At 39.1% G+C, this 21,080-nt stretch overlaps 2 protein-coding genes across 6 annotated transcripts; both read right to left on the reverse strand.

Annotated features, from left to right (window-relative positions):
• Positions 1 to 9,156: 9,156 nt before the first annotated feature.
• LOC122032964 (pyruvate kinase, cytosolic isozyme-like) lies at positions 9,157 to 12,732 on the reverse strand. Of its 2 annotated transcripts, none has more exons than XM_042592284.1 (5): positions 12,625 to 12,732; positions 12,141 to 12,524; positions 11,699 to 11,960; positions 10,252 to 10,713; positions 9,157 to 10,178 (listed from the first exon to the last, which is right to left on the reverse strand). In XM_042592284.1, exons 3-5 carry the CDS (start codon positions 11,954 to 11,956, stop codon positions 9,366 to 9,368), a joined length of 1,533 nt encoding a protein of 510 aa, XP_042448218.1. In that variant the 5' UTR covers positions 11,957 to 11,960; positions 12,141 to 12,524; positions 12,625 to 12,732; the 3' UTR covers positions 9,157 to 9,365. The 2 variants fall into 2 exon arrangements, with proteins under 2 accessions (XP_042448218.1, XP_042448216.1); XM_042592282.1 differs by having other exon boundaries at positions 11,699 to 11,972.
• Positions 12,733 to 12,904: 172 nt separating this feature from the next.
• LOC122032962 (mitochondrial proton/calcium exchanger protein-like) lies at positions 12,905 to 18,896 on the reverse strand. 4 transcript variants are annotated; one of them, XM_042592280.1, is made up of 16 exons: positions 18,647 to 18,896; positions 18,314 to 18,366; positions 17,580 to 18,241; positions 17,152 to 17,464; positions 16,778 to 16,924; positions 16,568 to 16,656; positions 16,409 to 16,501; positions 15,989 to 16,115; positions 15,689 to 15,753; positions 15,448 to 15,619; positions 15,020 to 15,217; positions 14,861 to 14,908; positions 14,559 to 14,705; positions 14,299 to 14,381; positions 13,181 to 13,296; positions 12,905 to 13,097 (listed from the first exon to the last, which is right to left on the reverse strand). In XM_042592280.1, exons 3-16 carry the CDS (start codon positions 18,182 to 18,184, stop codon positions 13,030 to 13,032), a joined length of 2,271 nt encoding a protein of 756 aa, XP_042448214.1. In that variant the 5' UTR covers positions 18,185 to 18,241; positions 18,314 to 18,366; positions 18,647 to 18,896; the 3' UTR covers positions 12,905 to 13,029. The 4 variants fall into 4 exon arrangements, with proteins under 4 accessions (XP_042448214.1, XP_042448213.1, XP_042448215.1 ...); XM_042592279.1 differs by having other exon boundaries at positions 18,314 to 18,371; XM_042592281.1 differs by having other exon boundaries at positions 18,314 to 18,418.
• Between the last annotated feature and the right edge of the window lie 2,184 nt (positions 18,897 to 21,080).

Here is a 21,080-nt window from a genome sequence, read left to right on the forward strand (position 1 = left end):
CTTAACCAATCTATCCTTGTTTTCAACATGAAAATACCCTTTTTATGTATACAAATATATTTTTAAGGGTTTAGAATGGTTACCTAGACTAAACACAGTTCAAAATGCTGAAAATAATCTTTCCCAGCCAAAATCAGCAACTTCAATCGATTGGAGTTGGGTTCCAATCGATTGAACTGACTTGAATCGATCCACTGATCGATTCAGAAGGGTTGGATCGATCGGTGGATCGATCCAGAAGGCTTCTGTTCGCGAGAAGTCTGCTCTCAATCGATCGCCCGATCGATTGAGAATCTTCAATCGATCGGGTGATCGATCGAAGTCTGATAGTTGCTGAAATTTCATTTCAGTCAACTTCAGAAACCCCTAGAAAATTCTATAAAATTTCAAAAATCATGAAAATCATTGTAGACATTATTTAGGACATATATTATCATGGAAAAATAATTTTCTATGAAAATACATCATATTTTCAAAGATTGACACAAACTTGAAAATTTGTAAAAACTTTAGTGTTTTCTTCAAGTTTGTGTCTTACTATTCAATGGTGATTACTATCAAAAGATAACCTTCACCAAGGTTTTCCAAAATCATTTTAAAAATATTTTCAAAACCAATATCCCACCATGTTCCTTGGGCTTAATGCACATGACTTGTACATTAGCTTTCCCAATGATGGAAAAACACATAACGATGTGTTTTGATGAATTTAAAACTCAAAAGAATGCACTAAATCAACATCTTGAGTTTTGTTCATCATCCTAATATCTCACTTGTATCTAATGTGCACTAAAACACATACAAGTCACCTTATGGGCCTTTGTGAGATGTAAAATTTGGTTTTGCCCTAATCTAGAGATCATGCATATTTATCTAGGCATTTTGTGGATATTGAACATCCACCTAGGATGTCACTTGTTGATACTTGTTGATAAATGTCATTTGTCCTTAATTTTAAGGAAATAAACATAATGCATGATAATGTTATGACATACATCAAAAAGAAATAATTTTCAAAAGAAAATTTCCTATAACTACATGATGTATGTATGACATGACATGGTATATTTTTTATTTTTTATTTTTCATAGTAAGTCATGAATGCAAAATATAAAACTAAATATGATGTCATGGCATATAGTGAGCAAACAATCATGGCAATGTTTAGCATAAATAAAATATCTAGGTTGTCTACCTAAGTGTCCTTAAAACCTTAGCTAAGTTAAAAATTAAACCTAAATTGCCCTCTATACGTTCAAGAAAATGTCAAAACCTAAATTGGTATTTCTAGTTCTCTTGATTAACTTATGCCAATTGAAATTAAACTTATTCCTCAAATGTTGGCATATTTTTCTTCCACAAGAGTAACACTAAGAAAATACCAAACTCCCAACTTGGTATTTCTTATGTTTTCCCAAATTATGCCAATTAAGATTAAAATCAATACTTCTCAAGTTTGGCATATTTTACTCTTTCAAAGAGTAAATCATAAATCCATTTCATTTTCAAAGGTTAATAATAACCTTGAAAATGCTCCTTGAGTGTCAATTTCTTCAAAGTTGGGTTAACTACCCTCCTTCTTAGAGTTGACACTCTCTAACCCATCTATGGGGTAGAGAAAATGCTCCTAGGAACCCAAAACCTATTAGTGCTCCTTGGATGCTCTAAGTATTCACTAGGGATAACTTTCCTAGATACCTTTTTAGTGGCCTTGTTTGGCTTCTTAGAAGCCTTGGTCATATTTTCTAGGTCAACTCTAGGGATTGCTTCCCTTGTGACTTTATTAGACTTCTTAGAAGTCTTAGTCACATTTGTTGCAAAAATCCTCTTAGGGATAACCTCCCTAGTATTCTTGACTTGACCACTAGACTTAGAATTTGTTCCATAACTATATGGAACTCTATAGTAGGAAATTACATCCTTCTTGACCTTTAGTTTGTATCTCAAACCTTTATGCCCATTGGATGACTTTGATATTCCTAGCCCTAGGTTTTGCTCATTTTGCCCTATTAGGATATTTTCCATCCTTTTTAGGGTCTTTTCCATTTTATCAAGTCCTGACCTCAAGACTTGATTTTCTTCCCATAAATCCCTAGATTTTGGTTTTCTATTTAATCCTTGAGCGTTTTTATTTCTAGGCGTATAGTTATTGATCTTAGTATTCTTGCCTAGATTTTTATCTACATTCCTAGCCCTAGGTTGAGAGGTTTTAGCATGAAAAGCTACATGATTTTTCTTAACTTTATCATGCCTCCTATTTTCATGGTAACTAGCATTAAAATGATATAAGTTAGAACTAGCATGCTTTTTACCATAATTTAAAAGGGTAGGCTCAATAAAGGTTACCTTTCTTTTTACCTTGGAGGCTCCCCCTTGAGTTGAGCTTCCTCCTTGAGCATTGACCACCTTCTTCCCCTTAGGACATTGACTCCGGTAATGTCCCTTTTGATTGCACAAAAAGCACACAATGTGCTCCTTGTTCCTTTTTGTTCCGGGGATGGTCTCCTTGGGCTTCTCCTTACCCTTGGGTGCCACTTGGCTCTTTTTCTTGGCCAAGTTGGGACACTTGCTCTTGTAGTGCCCATTCTCCCTACACTCAAAACATATAATATGATTTTTGTTATTTATTGAACTATTTATACATTCTTGTGTAGGGATGTCACTTGGTCCTCCATGTGATGTGGATGTAGAGGCTTCCTCTTGATCCAATAGTGATGCTCCTGTTGGGTTTTTCGGGCCGCGAAAACCGCTTTTCGCGTCGCGGAAACCCCGAATCGCCCAAGGCCAACGGATCCGTGCAAGGAAAACCGAACGATAAATACGAGTACGAGTTTAAAAACCTTTTAGATCTACTCCTAGATCTGCATGTTAAGAACTTTACCTTCGATGCGTGCCCTTTTTCGTATCCCGCTCGTCCAAGATTTGTCGGATCTCGAAAGTACCAAGGATAGATACTTCTCTATATGTATCCACACGAACACACTAGGTGGAGATGACCAAAACAAGGTGTGCTAGCACCTTTGGATGGTTCGGCCAAGAGAGGAGAGGGAGAGCAAAATTGGAGCAAGGAAGAAGATGAAGGAATGAATGAAAATAATTCCAAAATGAAACTTATCTCTCCCATTCATGTGGTCGGCCACATTAAGAGCATGAGTAACTCCCATGGAATGCCAAGAGTTACAACTCTTGGTAACTCCCATGAGTTGGCATTCCACATAAGCAACCATGATGATGTGGAGCATTATCATTGGTCCACATCTTGCCCACTCACCAATGAGGTGGCATAAAGTCAAGTCAAACTTGACTCTTCATCTTCCTCTCAAGTCAAGTCAAACTTGACTTAATCTCTCTCATGGTTGATCTAATCCAACCATTTAATTCAAGCCAATTTAATATAATGAATCTAATTCATTTAATTAAATTGATTTAATGAGTCATAATCCAAATTAGACTCATTAAACACATGAATCAACTTGAGTCTAACTCTTAGCCCAATTAGGATTACTCTTAATCCAATTTGATTCATCAAATGAATCTAATCCTCTTCGTTCATCATATGAACCTAATCTCCATCTAAATGTCCTTAGTGTGTGACCCTATAGGTTCTTGTAACGTTGGCAATGCCCCTAAACCCATTTAGAGGCATAAGTAATGAGCGGTATCTAGCAACACGTTATTACTACCCAATGTTACAAGAATGTTGAGATCCAACATCACCTTGTGACTACTAATTGTGACTCCTCACAATATGCGACATTGTCCTTCTATCCTAGACACCTAAATTGATCAATGTGAGGCATAGACCGTGTCATCCTCTAATCAATCTAAATCTTGAACTCCAAGTAGACTCACTCGATCAAATGAGCTCAACATCTCATGTTGACTCATTTGGGCATGGCCATGCACTTCGTGGTCTAACTCTATCAAGAATATTGATGTCGCTCCCGTCATATGGGAGGGATAGATCCCATCTACATCACTCACATCCCTCTACATAATTTGTTACATACCCAGTAATCGCCTTTATAGTCCACCCTGTTACGGGTGACGTTTGACGAAACCAAAGTACATAACTCCTTATATAGGGATCCATGGTGACTTCAGGTCAAAGGACTAATAGTCATACTAATAGCCACATGAGAAAGTATATGACACTCATATAACGATCCATGATACTTTCTCATGGCGGGTCATTCAGTATACATTCTCTAATGCATACTCATGTGTCAGCTTGATATCTCTATATCTATGACTTGTGAGATCAAGTCATCGAGCTGACCTACATGCTAGTCTTATTGTATTAACATTGTCCCTGAATGTTAATACTCGACTAGGAATGATTTAGAGTAGTGTTCCCTATATCATCTCACTATCGATTCAACTAATCGATTGATATAGGTATGAACCTTCTACTCAAGGATGCTATTATACTTAGTCTATTTGGCACTAATACAAATAAGTATAATAACCAAAGCAAATGCCTTTATTAATATACAAGAATATGATACAATGAGTCCATACAATCATCAAATGATTCGCTCTAGGGCTCTAACTAACAGCTCCTCCATTAGATTTGTCTTGACTTGTGGAGGTGGAAGCTTCTTCATCCCTTCTTGACCCGGATGTGGAGACTTCTCCTTCTTCTTGATCCGGTGTCATCAAAAATTGCTCCCCCTCAATCCTAGAGGTGGAGGCTTCATCATCTTGTACATGGAATAAGGAGTATGCTCCCTCCTTGTTCCCTTCATTGCATTCCCTCGAAGATGAAGCTTCTTCTTGGACTTCTTCTTCGGAAGTTGAGCATCTCTAAACTTTGGAGTCCTCCTCTTGGTCTTGCTCCAATGAGTCACCCTCTTTGGATTCTTATTGGATTGGTGCAGTGGAGGGGATCTCATGAATTGATGCCAATTTGCTCCTTGGCATCCTTGAACTCTCCAATTTTACATAGAATTGTGCTAGGCAATAAATTAACCTATAATTTGGTTACCTTGTCATTTGCTTCGCACCTTTGGACTTGCTCTGGGCTCCATTTGCTCCTCTTGAGAACTTTGCCCTTTGAATTCATTGGAGCTTCAAAGCCTTCCATAAGAGCAAACCATTGCTCTATCTCCACCATTAAGAAATTTTCGATCCTTGATTTCCAAAGATCGAAGCTTGTAGATGTGTACGGTGGAGCCACCCTTGTGTCAAATCCAAGTCCATCTTGGATTTGCATCTTGAAGTTGAGCTTCTTGAATTCTTTGACTTTGGTAATTTTGCTCCAACTTCTTCACCCTCTAGCTCTTCTTGTTTTGTTTGCCCCTTCCGACGATGATTCCGGTGAAGAGCGGCCTCGCTCTGATACCACTTGTTGGGACCGAAAAGTAGCTAGAGGGGGGTGAATAGCTCGTCGCGTGCTTGTGTGCTTCGTTGCTTGTTTCTTCAGAGATGTACAACAGAAATACAAAGAAACAACTACAACAATGCTAACAAATGGATTTTACTTGGTATCCACCTCACAAGAGGTGACTAGTCCAAGGATCCACGCACACACACACACCTCCACTAATAAACACTTCTTTATGGTAACTACCAAAGGCGGAGAAGCCCTACAACACTCTCAATACAAGAAGAACGAAAGGGAAACAAAATACAAACAAAAGCTTACACGTTATGCAGTGAAAACCCTAACCCTAACTTCTTGTTGTCGCCCGCCTCTTGATCTTGGATCACTAGCAAACCTTGTTCCAAGAACTCTTCAAGAACTGGCGGTAGAGTGGAGAAGAAGTGTGGAGAGCTGCTAGAGAGGATCGGAGATGAATCGTAAAGTCTCTACCGAAGGAATCGAACTCCTGCGGCTTTTATCGACGCTAACGGTCGGATCCCGATCGATTGGATTGCTCCCAATCGATCGGGGAGGCTTTGGATCGATCGGCTGATCGATCCAGAGCGCCTCTGTGCTCTCGGTAAATTGCCTGGATCGATCGGCTGATTGATCCAGGGCTTATCGTGCGAAATCGCAGCTCCTAATCGATCCACTGATCGATTGGGGTATCTGGATCGATCGACCGATCGATCCAGGGTTGTTCTGTGCGATCGCACACTTGTCCCAATCGATCCACTATCGATTGGGAGGAGGTTGTCGCGAAGACTCGCCCAATCGATCGGCCAATCGATTGGGCATGAGCCAATCGATCGACTGATCGATCCAGCTCATGATTTCTCCCTAAAATCAAGTCTAAAGCCTCCTAAACCAACACCTGGTCAACCATGACCTGTTGGTTCATCGTGCCTAGCATCCGGTCACCCTTAACCTGTTAGAACTCGCTCACCAAGTGTCCGGTAAATCCCTTTGACCCACTTGGACTTTTCTCCTCTTGCCAAGTATCCGGTCAATCGCTTGACCTACTTGGACTTTCACCAGATGTCTAGTCAACCTTGACCCATCTGGATTTTCCCCGTGCCTGGCTTCACTCACCAGGACTTCTCATCTACCTGCTTTACTCACCAGGACTTCCAACTGCTTAGCTTCACTCACTAGGACTTCCAACTGCCTAGCTTCACTCACTAGGACTTTCCATCTGCCTGGCTTCACTCACCAGGGCTTTCACTTGGCTTTACTCACCAAGATTTTCATACTGCCTAGCTTTACTCACTAGGACTTTCACCTGGCTTCACTCACCAGGATTTTCTCCTGCCTAGCTTCACTCACTAGGACTTTCACCAGACTTCACTCACCAGGATTTTCTCTCTGCCTAGCTTCACTCACTAGGACTTTCTCAGTCAAGTATCCGGTCAACCTTGATCTACTTGACTCTTCTACAACCAAAACTGATCAAGCCATGATCAGTGGAGAATTACACCAACAATCTCCCCACATGAACAACTGCACCTGCACTTGTCCATTTCATCGAAGTCTCATATTGTCAAACATCGAAACCCAACACAAGACTCAAACTTGGTCAACCAGGTCAACCTTGACCTGAGGGATATTGCACCAACAATCTCCCCCTTTTTTATGTTTGACAATACCTCATTTAAGTTAGACTAATTTCCATAGCCTCAACCTTGACGTGAGGGATATTGCACCAACAAATTCATGGTCAGACAGTTGAGTATTTGGAACAAAAGTCAAATAAACAATTCATTTTTCGTCAGAGATATAAAAGGCATACCGGTTGCATGTGATATAGATGGATGATTTTATGGATATGAATTATATAGATAATTATGGATATGGACCATATGAATTTGGTAGGTATGGATTATGTGTGGATAATTTGATGGATATGGAAAATATGGATAATTTGATAGAATTTGTAAATTTTTGTAAGAAGGATTTTCTTCCTGCAAATGGGAGTAATTCACAAAATTTCTAAAAAAATCCTCAATTATTTTCATCTATTTTGGAGAAAAATAGGAGAATATTTTTGGAGAGATTTAGATGTTTGAAAGATTAAATAATGTGATGAGTATTTATAGATTTTAATTTTTATTTTTTTTAAAAATGTTTGTTGAAAAAATCATTGAAAAATTAAAATTATCTGTCGAAAGATTAAAAACTATCCTTTTAAAGATTTTTAAAATTTTTAATTTTAATTTTTAAAATTTTTTAATAAAAAACATATATATTAAATTAAAAAAAGTTTTTGACCCATAGGAGAGTGGGCAGGCTAGCCCACCCACACATACAAACCATGAATAAAAAAATACTAAAAAAAGAAATTAATGTACATGTTCATTTCATTAAACATGTGGTAAAAAGGTGATTCGCTCGCTCTTAGCGTCTCCGTTAACCCATCCCTAGGCCAACATGGAAGAGGTAAATCACGGGTGACTATTAGCCATTAGTGCAAATGGTAAAGACATGGGGAGGTTATGCTCGGTCACGCCGAGTTTCGACCCCAAGACCTCATGTGACAACACCCCATATCTTAATCATCGCACCACCCCGAGAGGACATGTTCATTAAACATGTTCAATGTATTTGTGGGCTCATACATATTATAACACTTCATGTATTAATTTTAACTTTCAATCATCCAACAAGAATGCTCTTATAATATTCATCATCGTATCAAAAAGTATAAAATGTATAGGTCACATACACATTATATTAACACTTTTATTCTTTCATATTTATTTTAACATTAACATTCATTATTATAATCCACATATAAATATTATATTTACATATTTATTCTATCATATTTAATTTAATATTAACACTCATTATTTACGTGGTGTGTTGTCAACTCATTCATCTTATTCTTATTTTATATTAAATAAATATAATTTTAATTTTATTTATACAATTTAAATAATAATTATTAAAATAAATAATAATAATATTTTTAAATATATTTATTACATAAAATAATTTTCTTATTATTTTATTAGTGTCATTTATTTAAAATTAAAATATTATTATAAATGTGAGATGAAAGAATACAACATATAGAAAAACAAATCACACTTGTATAAAATTAAAAACTAACATATAAATTAAATGTAAAGAGAAATATAAAATACTAATTCATGGATCGTTGTTGTATTGTGACATTCAACTAAGCCGACACAAAGTTGGTAACATATTGACTATCATGTAGTTCGGAATTTGTTCGGAGATAATTATGAAAATAGTAGAGAAATGTTTTTTAAAAGGATTTATGTATTTGTATGATTGAAATAAGTTGTCAAGATGATGAGTATTTATAAATAAAAATTTAATTTTTTTTATTAAAATAGTCGTTAACTAGTTGTGTAGATTTACTAGACATTGTATGGATCTATTAGCCATTAACTAGTTCCATTAGCCATTAACTAGTTGTTTAATTTTTTTATTTTAATTTCATCCAAAATATACCGCTAATTCAATTTTATTTATTGGTTTTTAATTTTTAATTTTTATTTTTTTTTAATAAAAAAATACATGGAAGGGCACCCATATGACCCGCCCATGCTTCTACCGGGTGACATAATGCCACGTCGGCATTAAGGCTGCTTCATATTGATTTTAATGAGGACGGCTACTGTAACATTCACATGAATATAGATGCTATTATTAGTAAAAAGTCACACGGCTGATTCCGTAATAATATATTGGGAGATAAATCAAATAATTCAACAGACCCGAGGTATATGTCCCGGAGGATAAATATAAACGTGTACAATGTCTTCTAAAATAGATTTAATTATCCAATGATGACGGTATTTTCTAGCTCAAAACAGAAATAACAGCTGTAAAACTAAACTGCAAATAACAAAGCAATCCAAACTCAAACCTACATCAACTGTCACAGCAAAATAGCATTGTAAATATCTCAATGGAGTACGTCACTGGGCCACTGGCTTTAAATTATTAATTGGTAGAGAGCGCCTCAACGTCATTTCACGATGCAGATCTTGATCACGGAAGCAATGCCGATCCGATGGAGTGCGACGACGGCGTCGCCCTGCTTGCAGTATCCCTTTGCCACTGCAGACTTGAGCGCAGCCTCCAGGATCTCGTCTGTGGACTCCGTGTCGGTGGCCTTGGCCGAGCCCTCCGCCAGCAGCGGCACGAGCCCCCTGTGGATGAGGCTGTGCTTAGCGGGGCTCTCGTCACTCACGCTCCAGCCGAACGTGTCCGTTGTGAGCGCCGGCACCACCACCGACAGCACTGGCACCCGCGGCCGGTACTTGGCCACAAGCTTGGCCGTGGTCCCGCCTCGCGTCAAGACCACGATCAGCGCGGCCCTGGCTTTGTTGGCCGTGCGCACCGCGGAGGACGCGAGGCTCTCCAAGGGGCTCATCGGCATCGGCGCCGACCGTATCATCGCCTTGAAGATGGCCGCGTAATCCAGGGACGACTCGGCCTCCAAGCATATCCGGGCCATGATCCGCACGGCCAGCTCCGGGTACGCGCCGGCGGCGCTCTCGCCGCTGAGCATGACGCAGTCCGTGCCGTCGAGGACGGCGTTGGCGACGTCCGTGGCCTCGGCGCGTGTGGGGCGAGGAGACTTGATCATGGACTCGAGCATCTGGGTGGCCGTCACGACAGGCTTCCCGGCGAGGTTGCACTTGTAGATCATCATTTTCTGGGCGAGGAATATCTTCTCCACGGGAATCTCCATTCCGAGATCACCGCGAGCAACCATAAAAGCATCGGTCTCCTTCAATATCTCGTCGAAATTTACGACGCCTTCCTGGTTCTCCACCTACACGAGCAGATCATCATCAACAACTTGTTGCAGTTTGGATTAACTACTGCATGATCAAATCAGTTCAAACCTTCGACATGAGCTTGATGGTATTTGCATGAGTCCCTAGAACCTCCCGAACAGTGACGAGATCCGAGCCTTTGCGCACGAAAGAGAGGGCGATCATATCGATCTTGTTGGGAACACCCCATCCCAGTATGTCTTCCTTGTCCTTCTCCGTCAGAGTGGGGAGGTCCACCACGACGCCGGGAAGATTGACGTTCTTCCTCTCGCCAAGCTTCGCGGTGTTCTGGCACCGGCATCTCACAGTTCCGGCGGCAGGGTCACACGACAGCACGGTCATGGTTATTGTGCCGTCCGCACACAAGATGGTGTTTCCAGGTTTCAGGTCTACCGGCAGCTTCTTGTAACTCATGGAGATGGTGTTCTCGTCGCCCTTGATGCTGTAATCTGTGCTGATGGTGATTTCTTGCCCCTCCCTGAGTTGTACTGGTTTGCCATCCTCCAGGAAGCCAGTGCGGATCTCAGGACCCTGTGGAAAACAAAAGCAAGTTCGTAAGAACGTTTTGACAGACATCTACAAAACCCCTTCCAAATCCATAGAAAATTCAGATAGTGAAAAATCTTTTAGTGCTATGAGTTTTTCCAGTTATATCTACTATGGTAATGCTCATTGACCATCAAGGAACAAGGATAGAGAAAAAAAATAAATCAAACAAATCATTCAACAGAACAAAAAGTTGAAACAAACCAGAGGTTGCAAAAAAAAGAGGAAAATGTATCAAGTTTCTTGCTAAAGAAGAATGGAAGAGATTATTTTAGTGCACAGATAGGCAATTAAGCAACCCTTACAACTGTGGCCTTGCCTTGTTTTTAAACTGAGCGCGGATGTTAATGATGTCTTTCATTTCTTCTCTATGATTAGAGAAAACATAAGAAACATAAATATTAGTTATTCAACATTTTGTTATCATATAAGCCACGAATACGAACATTTGTTACGTCCCCATATTTCTGCCATTGTACCTAAACCTGATCCGATGAATGACGATATAGCTAGATTAGTTTGGTGAAACACTAAGCTGTACGAGTCCTTACAAAAAGCTTCAGAATACAGTCCAAACTGCAGGACCTTCAGTTCTTCACGCAAGTATATGACGACAAGGATTTCTTATGAGCACTTGAAAACTTAGATTCAATGGACTAATTAAATAGACGCATTTTCATAAAACCCTCTGTCCGCGATACTTGGGGTGGAATGGGAAAAAGACAAAGAACTAGAGGTTGCCATGGTAACTACAAGTCTTGTCATCAGTTGATTGCGATGCCAACATAGATAAATGGCAATGAAGTGTTCGCTTTCTAAGCAAGACCGAAGGCACATGCCATGGCATTCATAAATTTCAAAAATACAAACGAGGAACGAAATATGTAAAAACCAGATCCATTATCCCTTGAAATAGCATCTGAAACTTATCAAAGAGAAATTAGGATCTCGAGAGAAGGAAAGATGAGACCTTGGTATCGAGCATGACGGCGCACAAGATCCCGGTGTTTTGCATGGCGATCCTGAGGTTGTCGAGGGTTTCCTGGTGATACTCGTGCGTCCCATGGGAGAAGTTGAACCTCGCGACGTTCATGCCCGCCCGGATCAGTTTCTCCAGCATCGGCACCGACCTCGACGCCGGTCCTAGCGTGCACACGATCTTCGTCTTCGGCAAGCGTCCCTCGTCGGGCAGTGACTTCAGGATCCCCTCGATGTCGATGTTCGCCATCCTCCTGCAAAAATACCTAACCAAAGTTTCACATCAACGAAAGAAGCGATCGTCCCGGTCCCAATAAAAAAAATAACCTAAATTTTCTTATTACAAAACAAAGAAGATTCAAACACGAGATCAAATCCGCCACATTGCTTCCATGAGGGATCTAAGAAAGGAAGAAAAGAGATCGAAACCTTACCTCCTCCTTCCTGCAGAGAACAATGAGCGAGAGTCTTCCGCGTTGCTGGTTGGGGAAGGCGGAGAGGGGGGGAGCACCTTTTAAGCGGGCGGAGCGGGGATCGACCCCTCACTTAGGAAAAATGAACGGACAAGATTCCCCTCAGCCAACCCAATCGAGTGATGAGAGCCGTCGGATAGGCACAAGAGTCGGTGAAGTGAAAAGACTTTAGACGGATCTTCTACCCGTCCATATACCATTTTATGATTGGAGAAAAACAATCCTGCCACCCGCTCACCGGCAGGCTTGGGCGGGGAGGAACTGCCGTTAGGTTTAGAATTAGGGGGAAAGGCCGCTGGTTTATGGGATACTGCGGCGACAAGTCGCCGTTGGTGGCGGCGCGATCTGATAAAAGTAAATCGATACGACTTTTCAAGTTTGCATGCGGAAGCGTGTTTTAGCAATTAATGGAAAAGGGAATAAAAGGTATTATTAAAGAATATACCGCAGACAAGACTCTATGTGCTCTCTCGGACACTGATTATGCTTCTAGACAAAGTAAATTCGGGCGGTTAATTCGATTGGTTCGAAATTTTGAAATGAATCCCGGTTCCCGGCCCAAGAACTGATCAACTATTTCCGGGCGGCGCAATTGCTTAAATTAGATTTCTACAAAGAAAATCAGATTTACGAAAAAATAATTTATTTTATTGTTATTTGAATGGCATTTCCCAAGAGTTGGAGAAGGGTCTTATACTACAATTTTGCCTGATATAGAAAGGAGAGACATTGAAGCACCTTCATTGGTAACTAGTATATAAGACAATATTTGGAACAAAAATGTATATAAAAAAAAAGTTTGTAGTCGATAAGCTCACAGAAGATTAGCTAAAGGATCCAGCTATCGGCTTCACTTCTCATCGGCAACTTCAGTTTGAGCTGCCAGTTTTACAATATCTTCAACGAGAATCTTTCCTTCTGTTCAATGACAGGAAAACAGAGTTAGCAGATAGAATGGTGGTGTTTTGTCGGTACAAAATCAAAGTTTGAAGGCATAGGACCTCTATCTCTAGAAAGATTGCCAATGAGTTCTTCCACGCCCTCCTTTCCTATAGTGTCTTTCAGATACATGGCAGCGGTGGCTACCTCTTCTGGTGTCACTTTGCCGTCATGGTCCCTATAAGTAAATATAGAAGACCACTGAGAAACTATTGAAAATTACGAATGAAAAAACACATTTTGATGCAAGACTTCGTGTTAGAAATATTGAAGTGCAACTATTTGAATGAATTGGACGGTAACCTGTGTTTGGTTTGGCATATTTTGCTGATCAATAGTTGGGTACAAAATAATGTAGGAAGAATGTTTTCAGGCATAATAGACGGAAAATGGTCATACTAATTATATAGAGGAATAATTTCCCTTGAGATGATACTAGATAAGAATGGTAATCTGAAAAAACAGCTACTAAATTGATGAGTTGATGTATATCTCAAGCAGACCATCGTGCGACATATTCTATCACAAAGGGAAAATGTGTTAGATAAGTTGTCCTGTCAAAAATGTTTGGGCTTGTCAACAGGGAAGTTGGAACCATAAGATTGAAGCAAATGCAGGAACCTCCCAAGATCATAGGAGATTAGTTTATCTCTCACGTGTTCTAAACACACTAAATTTGATATAGCAAACCTCGTGAGTATTTTGAATAGATACGTGCATGATCCACAAGAGAACCACATGAAGAATGTATGTATTTTGAGAGCATTATTTACTCCTTCCCATTTCGGTTCCTTAGACCTTCTCATGTCCATGTCATCCTCACTTTTCCAGTAATTTTCTTTTGCCAAATCTTTCTTATGCTAGGATTTTGCTTAAGCAGGCTAAATATTCCTAAGTGAAGACCAAATAGATTCTCTTTTCTTTTAATTCTCTTCAATAATAACCTAACTGCCTCTCTTAGATGGACCAAGGAACCTTGTGAATGAGAATAAGCAAATGTGGTAATTCATGTAAGTTAGGATAAGATGGTCCTGTGACAAGTTAGGAGACATTTTTCAGCAACGGAATTATATTTTGACAAAAAAGCATTAGTGGAAGTGGTAAAATGCAATCTATACTATTATTGAAACACATATCTCCTTTCCAGAAACTACCAAGGTCATTTCATCGAATAAGATACCTGTCAAGTAGCTTCCAACGATCACCAATTTTAGCATCTACATCATCAATCTCCTTTTCAAGTTTCTGTAGCATGGCATCAACCTAAAAGCAAAATGCAAGGCAAACATTAATAGTTATGAGTCTATGGAGAAGTATTCAAAACATAGGTAAAAACTAAATTCATTTTTACTAAAAGTTTGCAGTTATACTATTCAAAATCGTGTCAAAGGATGACCAGAGTGGAAAGAAAAAACAAAGTGGCAGGAATTCACTTCTTACCTTGTCTATCAAGGCTGACGAAACCTTGTGCCCAACAGCTATTTCAGCTGCATGATCACTCTCCTTCCTGGCCGCCCTATATGCCTTTTTGGCCTCTTCTTCACCTTCTGTACCCACTTTCTCCAGTAATGTTTTGTACAAATCAATCTGCAGTTAACACTCATTTAGGTTCATACAGAAAAATATAAAAACTTGCAGAACATCAAAGAGTTCCAACATTAGAAATTTCTCTCTGAGTTGGTAGAAAATAGATTTATCTTTGGTACAATTTACAATTCCATTTAAATGCATCAACTCATTACCTCCTTACCAACAAGGCTAAGGAATTCTTGCCGCTCCCTATTCACTGACTGCATGAATTGGTTAAATTGTCAATAAATCTTCAGGAAGCACTAAGCATCAGCATCCAAAGAATACAGGAAGCTAAGTACTGGGAATAAAACTAGACACCGAACACTTACTGAAGCTGAAGCAAGTACAGCCAATGCACGGCTTAGTTGACAGAGTTGCTCCTGCTTTTCTAGTGCTTTTGCTTTAGCCAACTCTTCTTTTTCCCTAGCAGTAGGGTCAGTCATCTCCTTCAATGCTACATCCTCATTGATGACTTCAGACTCTGTCATCTTCACCTTCTCCTCTTTCACTTGTTTTTTCTCTTCCTCCTGAAAGGTTGAGCAACATCCAAGTCAGTTCAAAATCCTAAACCACAATTCAGCCAACATAATTGAATCTCATGCACACAAGATAACTTCAAATACTAAAGCTAGCCAACAAATTTCAAGTTGATTATAACTCTCAGATCTCAAGATATTGTCAGAAGACAGGATATTTGATGATTTTAAATGCTTTTTCAAGGTATTTTAGTTTTATCCTCCTAAAAAAGCCCTCATACCTTGATAAGTTCTTCCTGCATTTCGAGGAACTCCAATTTTCTCCTCCTCTCAGAAATAGAATCTTCAGATGGCAAGACAGTACCAACTGTATCTACAACCTCATCTGGTAAAGAAGATAGTGTGGCCACAACAGCTTCTTCAGGTTTCAACTTTCCAGATACAGTGAAGGCTCTGAAATTTTTTTTTATCCAGTTAGAAATGAAGATATGATCAAAAAGATGCAGCCATAAAAATTCATACCTTGAGAGTATCAGGAGAGAAGAGGGAACGGCATGATTAAGGGACAAATCCAACCAGTCACGAAGCTGGATGCAAAATTTTCTACAAGTCAATAACTTCAGACTGAATATTGAAAAAATAATACTGGTAGGCATATAATAATATTGCTACAACAAGATTTATTTGGAATAACCTGTGAACCATAGCACGGAGTTCACTTATAGCTAACACTCAGTGTACATAAAGTACCAACAGATATTCATCATCATAAAATTCATTAGAGAATGACCAAAAGGGAAGAAAAATTATAGTTATAAAAACCTGTTGGCGCATTTCCTCTGTGGAAAGCAAGCCCAAATGACCTCGTTCGGTATAAGCTTGTCTAAGTTCCTCCTCTGAAAGAGATTCCACACCTTCTGCTTGGATCAACTTATCATCTTCTTTAATCCTTCAGAACAGTGATAGCAATCATAAATGAGGGTAAAAACACAAAACAACAGCCTTTCATGTAATTTTAGCTTTTTAAGGCTGATAATGAAGTATCATCTAACCATTTGCAAGTCCAGCAGAACAATTGGACAGAGGATGCAAATTTAAACTTACCAGGAAAATTCTCAGCTGGAATGGTTTGTTTAGACAGAGCTACTTGGTACATGACAGAATTGAATTACATTCACTAATGATGAGTGTCAGCTTGGAAGGTATAAAACCAAAAAGGCTATCGACATAGAAATAACTTACTTCTGTAACTTCCTTCGGAGCATGAACCGTAAATAATTGTCAGTTCCATATGGTGGGATCCCCATATATTTGCACATGTTGATCAATCTAGGCCTGCAAACAGCATACATGTGAAATTGGACCGTGACCAAAAATTAATCTATGGTTAATTATGCCAACCTGCTGATATTGTCCAAAGTAAGCTCATCATTAAATAATTTTGCAAAATTCAAGATTTCATCATTGGAAACAGGTGCGCCAGTCCTGACCTTATTGAGAAACCAACATCTCAGATTTTAACATCATTATATTGAATGCAAAGGTAACAAAGATCAACAGATCCAATGTTTAAACACCTGTTTAAAATACCTAGATCCTATGGTTGCATACCTTGTTTAAAAATTCATCTAAATCCTCTGCAGTCTGCTTAACTTCTCCACTATGTGAAGTCTGAACTTCCTTTGCCATCTCTTTAACAGTATCCTGAAGAAACTTCGCATACTCTAGTTTTGCTTTAAGTTTCCTCTTCAGAGCCTCCTGCATGTTTAAAAAACAACATAAATCAAAATCCATCAATGCCATATTTGATGATGAGAAGACCAATATTATTTGGCAAATCCTTACAGTGTCATAAAAGAGTCTGTATGCTTACTATATGAAATTCGACATGATGAGATATATGAATGAGATCATAATGTTTATAGCGCAAAAAGAAAAGTCATGAGTAGTATCATCATCATGCACAATGGAACAATTAACAGCACCTGTTCTTTCATCTTATCCTGGAAAGTAGATGGCAACATGTTTGGGAATAATTTTAGGAACACTGGTAAGAGGAATTCCATAAATGGAACTATGATAAAAACAGAAAAAGGAACTAGTCGAAAGATATCCGCAGTGGTGCGCATCAATTGCTGCCTTTCTCTTCTAGTGAGACTCTTTCCAGCAGCCAACTTAAGCAACAACCTTGAAGAGATTCTTGCGTCAGCCCATAATAGTTTCAGACCAAGCCAATAATGTTGCATGGTAGATACAAATTCACCCTTCCAATGCGTCAATTTTGCAGCCCAATCTGCTCTGTAATTTGGCAAAATGAGAAGAGCAAAGCAGGCATAAAATCATGAAAAAAAACGAGGAAATAATAAAAGTATGCATTAACAATAAAGAATGGAGTAATGGAATCAGTTAAAACCTGCTCATGGAAGCAACTGCTTTTAGGGCAGGACCAATTCCCAGAAGCTTTGCCCAAAACTTGTGCATAAATGATTGAGCAGTCTTTGAGGAATCTTGCATTTGTTTGGCTTTTGCTTTAGCTTTCGCAGTGCTTAATCCTTCCACAGCCTGATCGCACTCCTCAGGAGATGCTTCCTTAATCTGCTTTTCGGCCAGATCTTCATTAGGCTCTTTCTCACCACGCATTACTGGTCGACCAGCTGTGGCTGTAGATGCAGTGTGAATGCACTGTGATAAACCTCTGACAGCAAAGGGAAAAGCAAGCTCTCGTCTATCATGGATAAATCCTGAAACAGAAATTCCACCAGGTGGACAAGGAGCAAAACGCCATCGACTAAAGCTCAGTGATTCTTCTTCTTTGCCTGCCAACAAAACATTCCATTTCCTTCCACTAATCTCAGCTTCACAGCGGCTCTGCTCAGATACCTGATGTAGAGGCCTGGTGTCTGTTTCATGACTATATCTTTCGAGCCCAAATCTCAAGAAACTAGAACATGAGCGTGCAGGAAGATTCAGATGCCTCAAGAGGTACTTTTTCCGTCTGATTATTGCTTGGGAAGCCATTCTTTAGGGCTATTTTTTTCCAACTGGAAATCAACAATCATATCTTTCCGGGGACCCCTGAATCAATCACACAATCCACGATTTTAATACACGTGCTACCAAAAGAACCTCGTTAACAAATACACATACCATGAACGGTAAGAAAAGCAAGCTCTTTTAACTACCGCTGGAGCAACACGAAACTTTCCTTCCATGCAGAAAACCAGAAGCGCCATTAATACAAAGATCACATCACTACAACCCATCCGAATCGTGCGATCAATATATTAAAGAGCATGAATCATTTCTAAACGACACGCATGGACAAAAACAACAGATAAAAGCATAGAGCACGCTAGGTCAATTCGGCATTCAATCAAACTATAGCATTTCATCTGACCACCCTGAGCTTCGTTAAACAAGAAAACAAACAATCGGCGAAGTGATAAATGAAGGAAAATAAAATAAAATCTTGGAGCTCACCAGAAACGGTCCTGCCCCGAGATCGGACACCCAATCTCAGACCCTCCGAGAGGAAGAGCACAGAAGCTCCAATACAAAGCCACGATCCGCTGCCCGACCAGTACCGAGGTAAATTGAAAGCCCAGCGGAGCGATTCGGATTTTAGCGGGAGAGACGCCGAAGGAAACGTATCCAAGTGGACGATGGGGAGAGAATCTCTGAGCGAATATCTGAGAGAGGACGACGAGGCGAATGGAGGCGTAGAACATAGAACCGCATCGACCGGACGAGTCGTGCATGATTGACGCATCCGAATGGACCGGGCCTAGGTTCGGAGGGGCCGGCCCAGGCCCAAATGGAAGCAGAGCAAGTAATTCAGTATTTGATTGTATGACAAATAATAAATTTTATGATATATAAGTAAAATTCACCTATTTTTAAAATTTGTTTACTCAATAAATATCATAGGAAATGCCTTTCAGTGTAAAGTTAGAGAACATTAAGGCAACTAGAGACATCGAAAATATGGCTAAACAAATACCGAAAACAAGAGTAGTATGGTTCGATGTAGGCACTACAAGCTTGTAGTTGAATCTAATCGATCGACTAGGCCTGAAACGAGATGCATTCACCAAAGTACCGGCGAAAAATTACACCTCTTAAAAAAAAAACAGTCTGGTGCATGAAACTTTCGTCATACGGAGTCCCGGGAAAGAATCTATTATATGCAGTCTTATCTTATTTTTTACAAGAGGTTGTTTCCAAGATTCGAACCCGTAACCTTTTGGTCACAAGGCTCCCCTTCTAAAAATTACACCTCTAACAGCAACAAAATTAAAGCATGCACCTGTTATCGATACACTAGCGCACACAGCATTCAAATCTTCGGGGCAAAAGACATGATAAGCCTTTCTGAAGTAAACACGATATATAAGGAGTAATGAAGTAGATGTTACCTATGTTGTTGACTGAAGGTTGCTTCCCTTTCCACAAATAAACAGGATAACAGATTGAAAAGACGAGCCGAAAGACCTCGCTTTCGGTATCATTCAAGCAATAATACAGCTTTCAATTTGAAGATTCATGGCTCTCACCTGATCACCCATTGGAGTTAGCAGTCGTATGAGAATGCTGCGTAATAAGGAAAACCATCTACAAGCTCCAACTTGATCTATGAACTTGAATCCAAAGAGGCTATAGGGGACAAATCAAAATAGCGAGTAATGTTCAAAACGATGAGGACAGAAGTGGATACTTTTTTACATGCAACAAACAACACGGATATGTATAGAAATCGAAACAATTTAGGAGTAGCTCAGACAATTTCCAAACTAATGCATTAATTGCAATCTAGTATGGCAGAGTTTGACATCAGTTCTGGTGCATTCAAGTCAGGAAGACAACATCAACTACTTAGGTTGCTATTGAGGATATCTGTCAGAAGCATAAAACTTGATAGAACCAACTACTTTAAGTAGATGTGGGGAGGATTCCTTACACAGTTCCACACACAACAAGCAATCTCAGCTTGTTCACCACTATATGGAAGGAAAAGCTCAATATAGCATTATGAATGTATAGAAATCAGTCTGAAAAACAAAACAAAACAAAACAACTCTGATAAATACCATGTTACAATTATAACAGAGTTTATTCAAAGAACTAAGCAAGGCATTCACATGCAAGAAGCATATAATAAATATTTTCCAGAACACATCAAACACCATGAAGAGATGTAATTAGGTATAGACTAGACATGGAGAAAGATAACTAATCTAGTTTATAGTCAACGCAAACATAAACAATCTGGAAAATAAGAATGAAAGAGATTTTTGGTCTAATACTGTAAGGAATGATGATGGTTGGAATAGAGAGTGCTTACACTTGAATGAAGATTGACAAAAGATTTGGTCATGCAGACTTCTAGAACGGAGTAATCAAGTGCATTCACTTGCATAATAAAAAGGAAACTAATGAGGCAAATCTTGTCTCAAACGAAGAGCAAGAGAGGGATATGAACATTGTGATGAATTCAATCGTCACATCTATCTGCGAATCAATTTGCATTAGGAATATGTGTAGTGTGATGGATTCAATCAATTATGTATATCTATCTCTGAACCTATTTGCATAGGCTATCGTAACTGTTAAACAAATTCCCATAAGCAATATGGATTTTGCATATTATAACTGTTACACACCTAAATCTTTTACCTTTTATTTTTAATTATGTGGCAGATTTAGTATATAATTACGAACTACTTAAAATTATAAATTGTATTTCTATTGTATGATTAATTTAAAATATTTTTCTAATGAGTGTGCATATGTGCCGTATATCAGATATGCACTGTGGTGAACTAAAATTTGTTTGTGTGTTTAAGAAAAAAATGAAAAATAGACAAATAGATAGTTAAAAGACATAGCCAACATAAATTGGCTGACACTGCAAGTT

Source organism: Zingiber officinale, chromosome 11A, assembly GCF_018446385.1.
Source record: "Zingiber officinale cultivar Zhangliang chromosome 11A, Zo_v1.1, whole genome shotgun sequence".
Classification (NCBI taxonomy): Eukaryota; Viridiplantae; Streptophyta; class Magnoliopsida; order Zingiberales; family Zingiberaceae; genus Zingiber; species Zingiber officinale.

Excerpts from the sequence above, each read along its gene's own strand:
- LOC122032962 (XM_042592278.1), bottom strand. The coding sequence starts at position 18,184 with ATGGCTTCCCAAGCAATAATCAGACGGAAAAAGTACCTCTTGAGGCAT. Across the intron at positions 16,657-16,777 it reads TAGATGAATTTTTAAACAAG|GTCAGGACTGGCGCACCTGT; the intron begins GTATGCAACCAT and ends TTTCTCAATAAG. Across the intron at positions 14,909-15,019 it reads CTGTACTTGCTTCAGCTTCA|TCAGTGAATAGGGAGCGGCA; the intron begins GTAAGTGTTCGG and ends CAATTCATGCAG.
- LOC122032964 (XM_042592284.1), bottom strand. The coding sequence starts at position 11,956 with ATGGCGAACATCGACATCGAGGGGATCCTGAAGTCACTGCCCGACGAG. Across the intron at positions 10,714-11,698 it reads CCGTCATGCTCGATACCAAG|GGTCCTGAGATCCGCACTGG; the intron begins GTCTCATCTTTC and ends TGTTTTCCACAG. Across the intron at positions 10,179-10,251 it reads CCATCAAGCTCATGTCGAAG|GTGGAGAACCAGGAAGGCGT; the intron begins GTTTGAACTGAT and ends CTGCTCGTGTAG.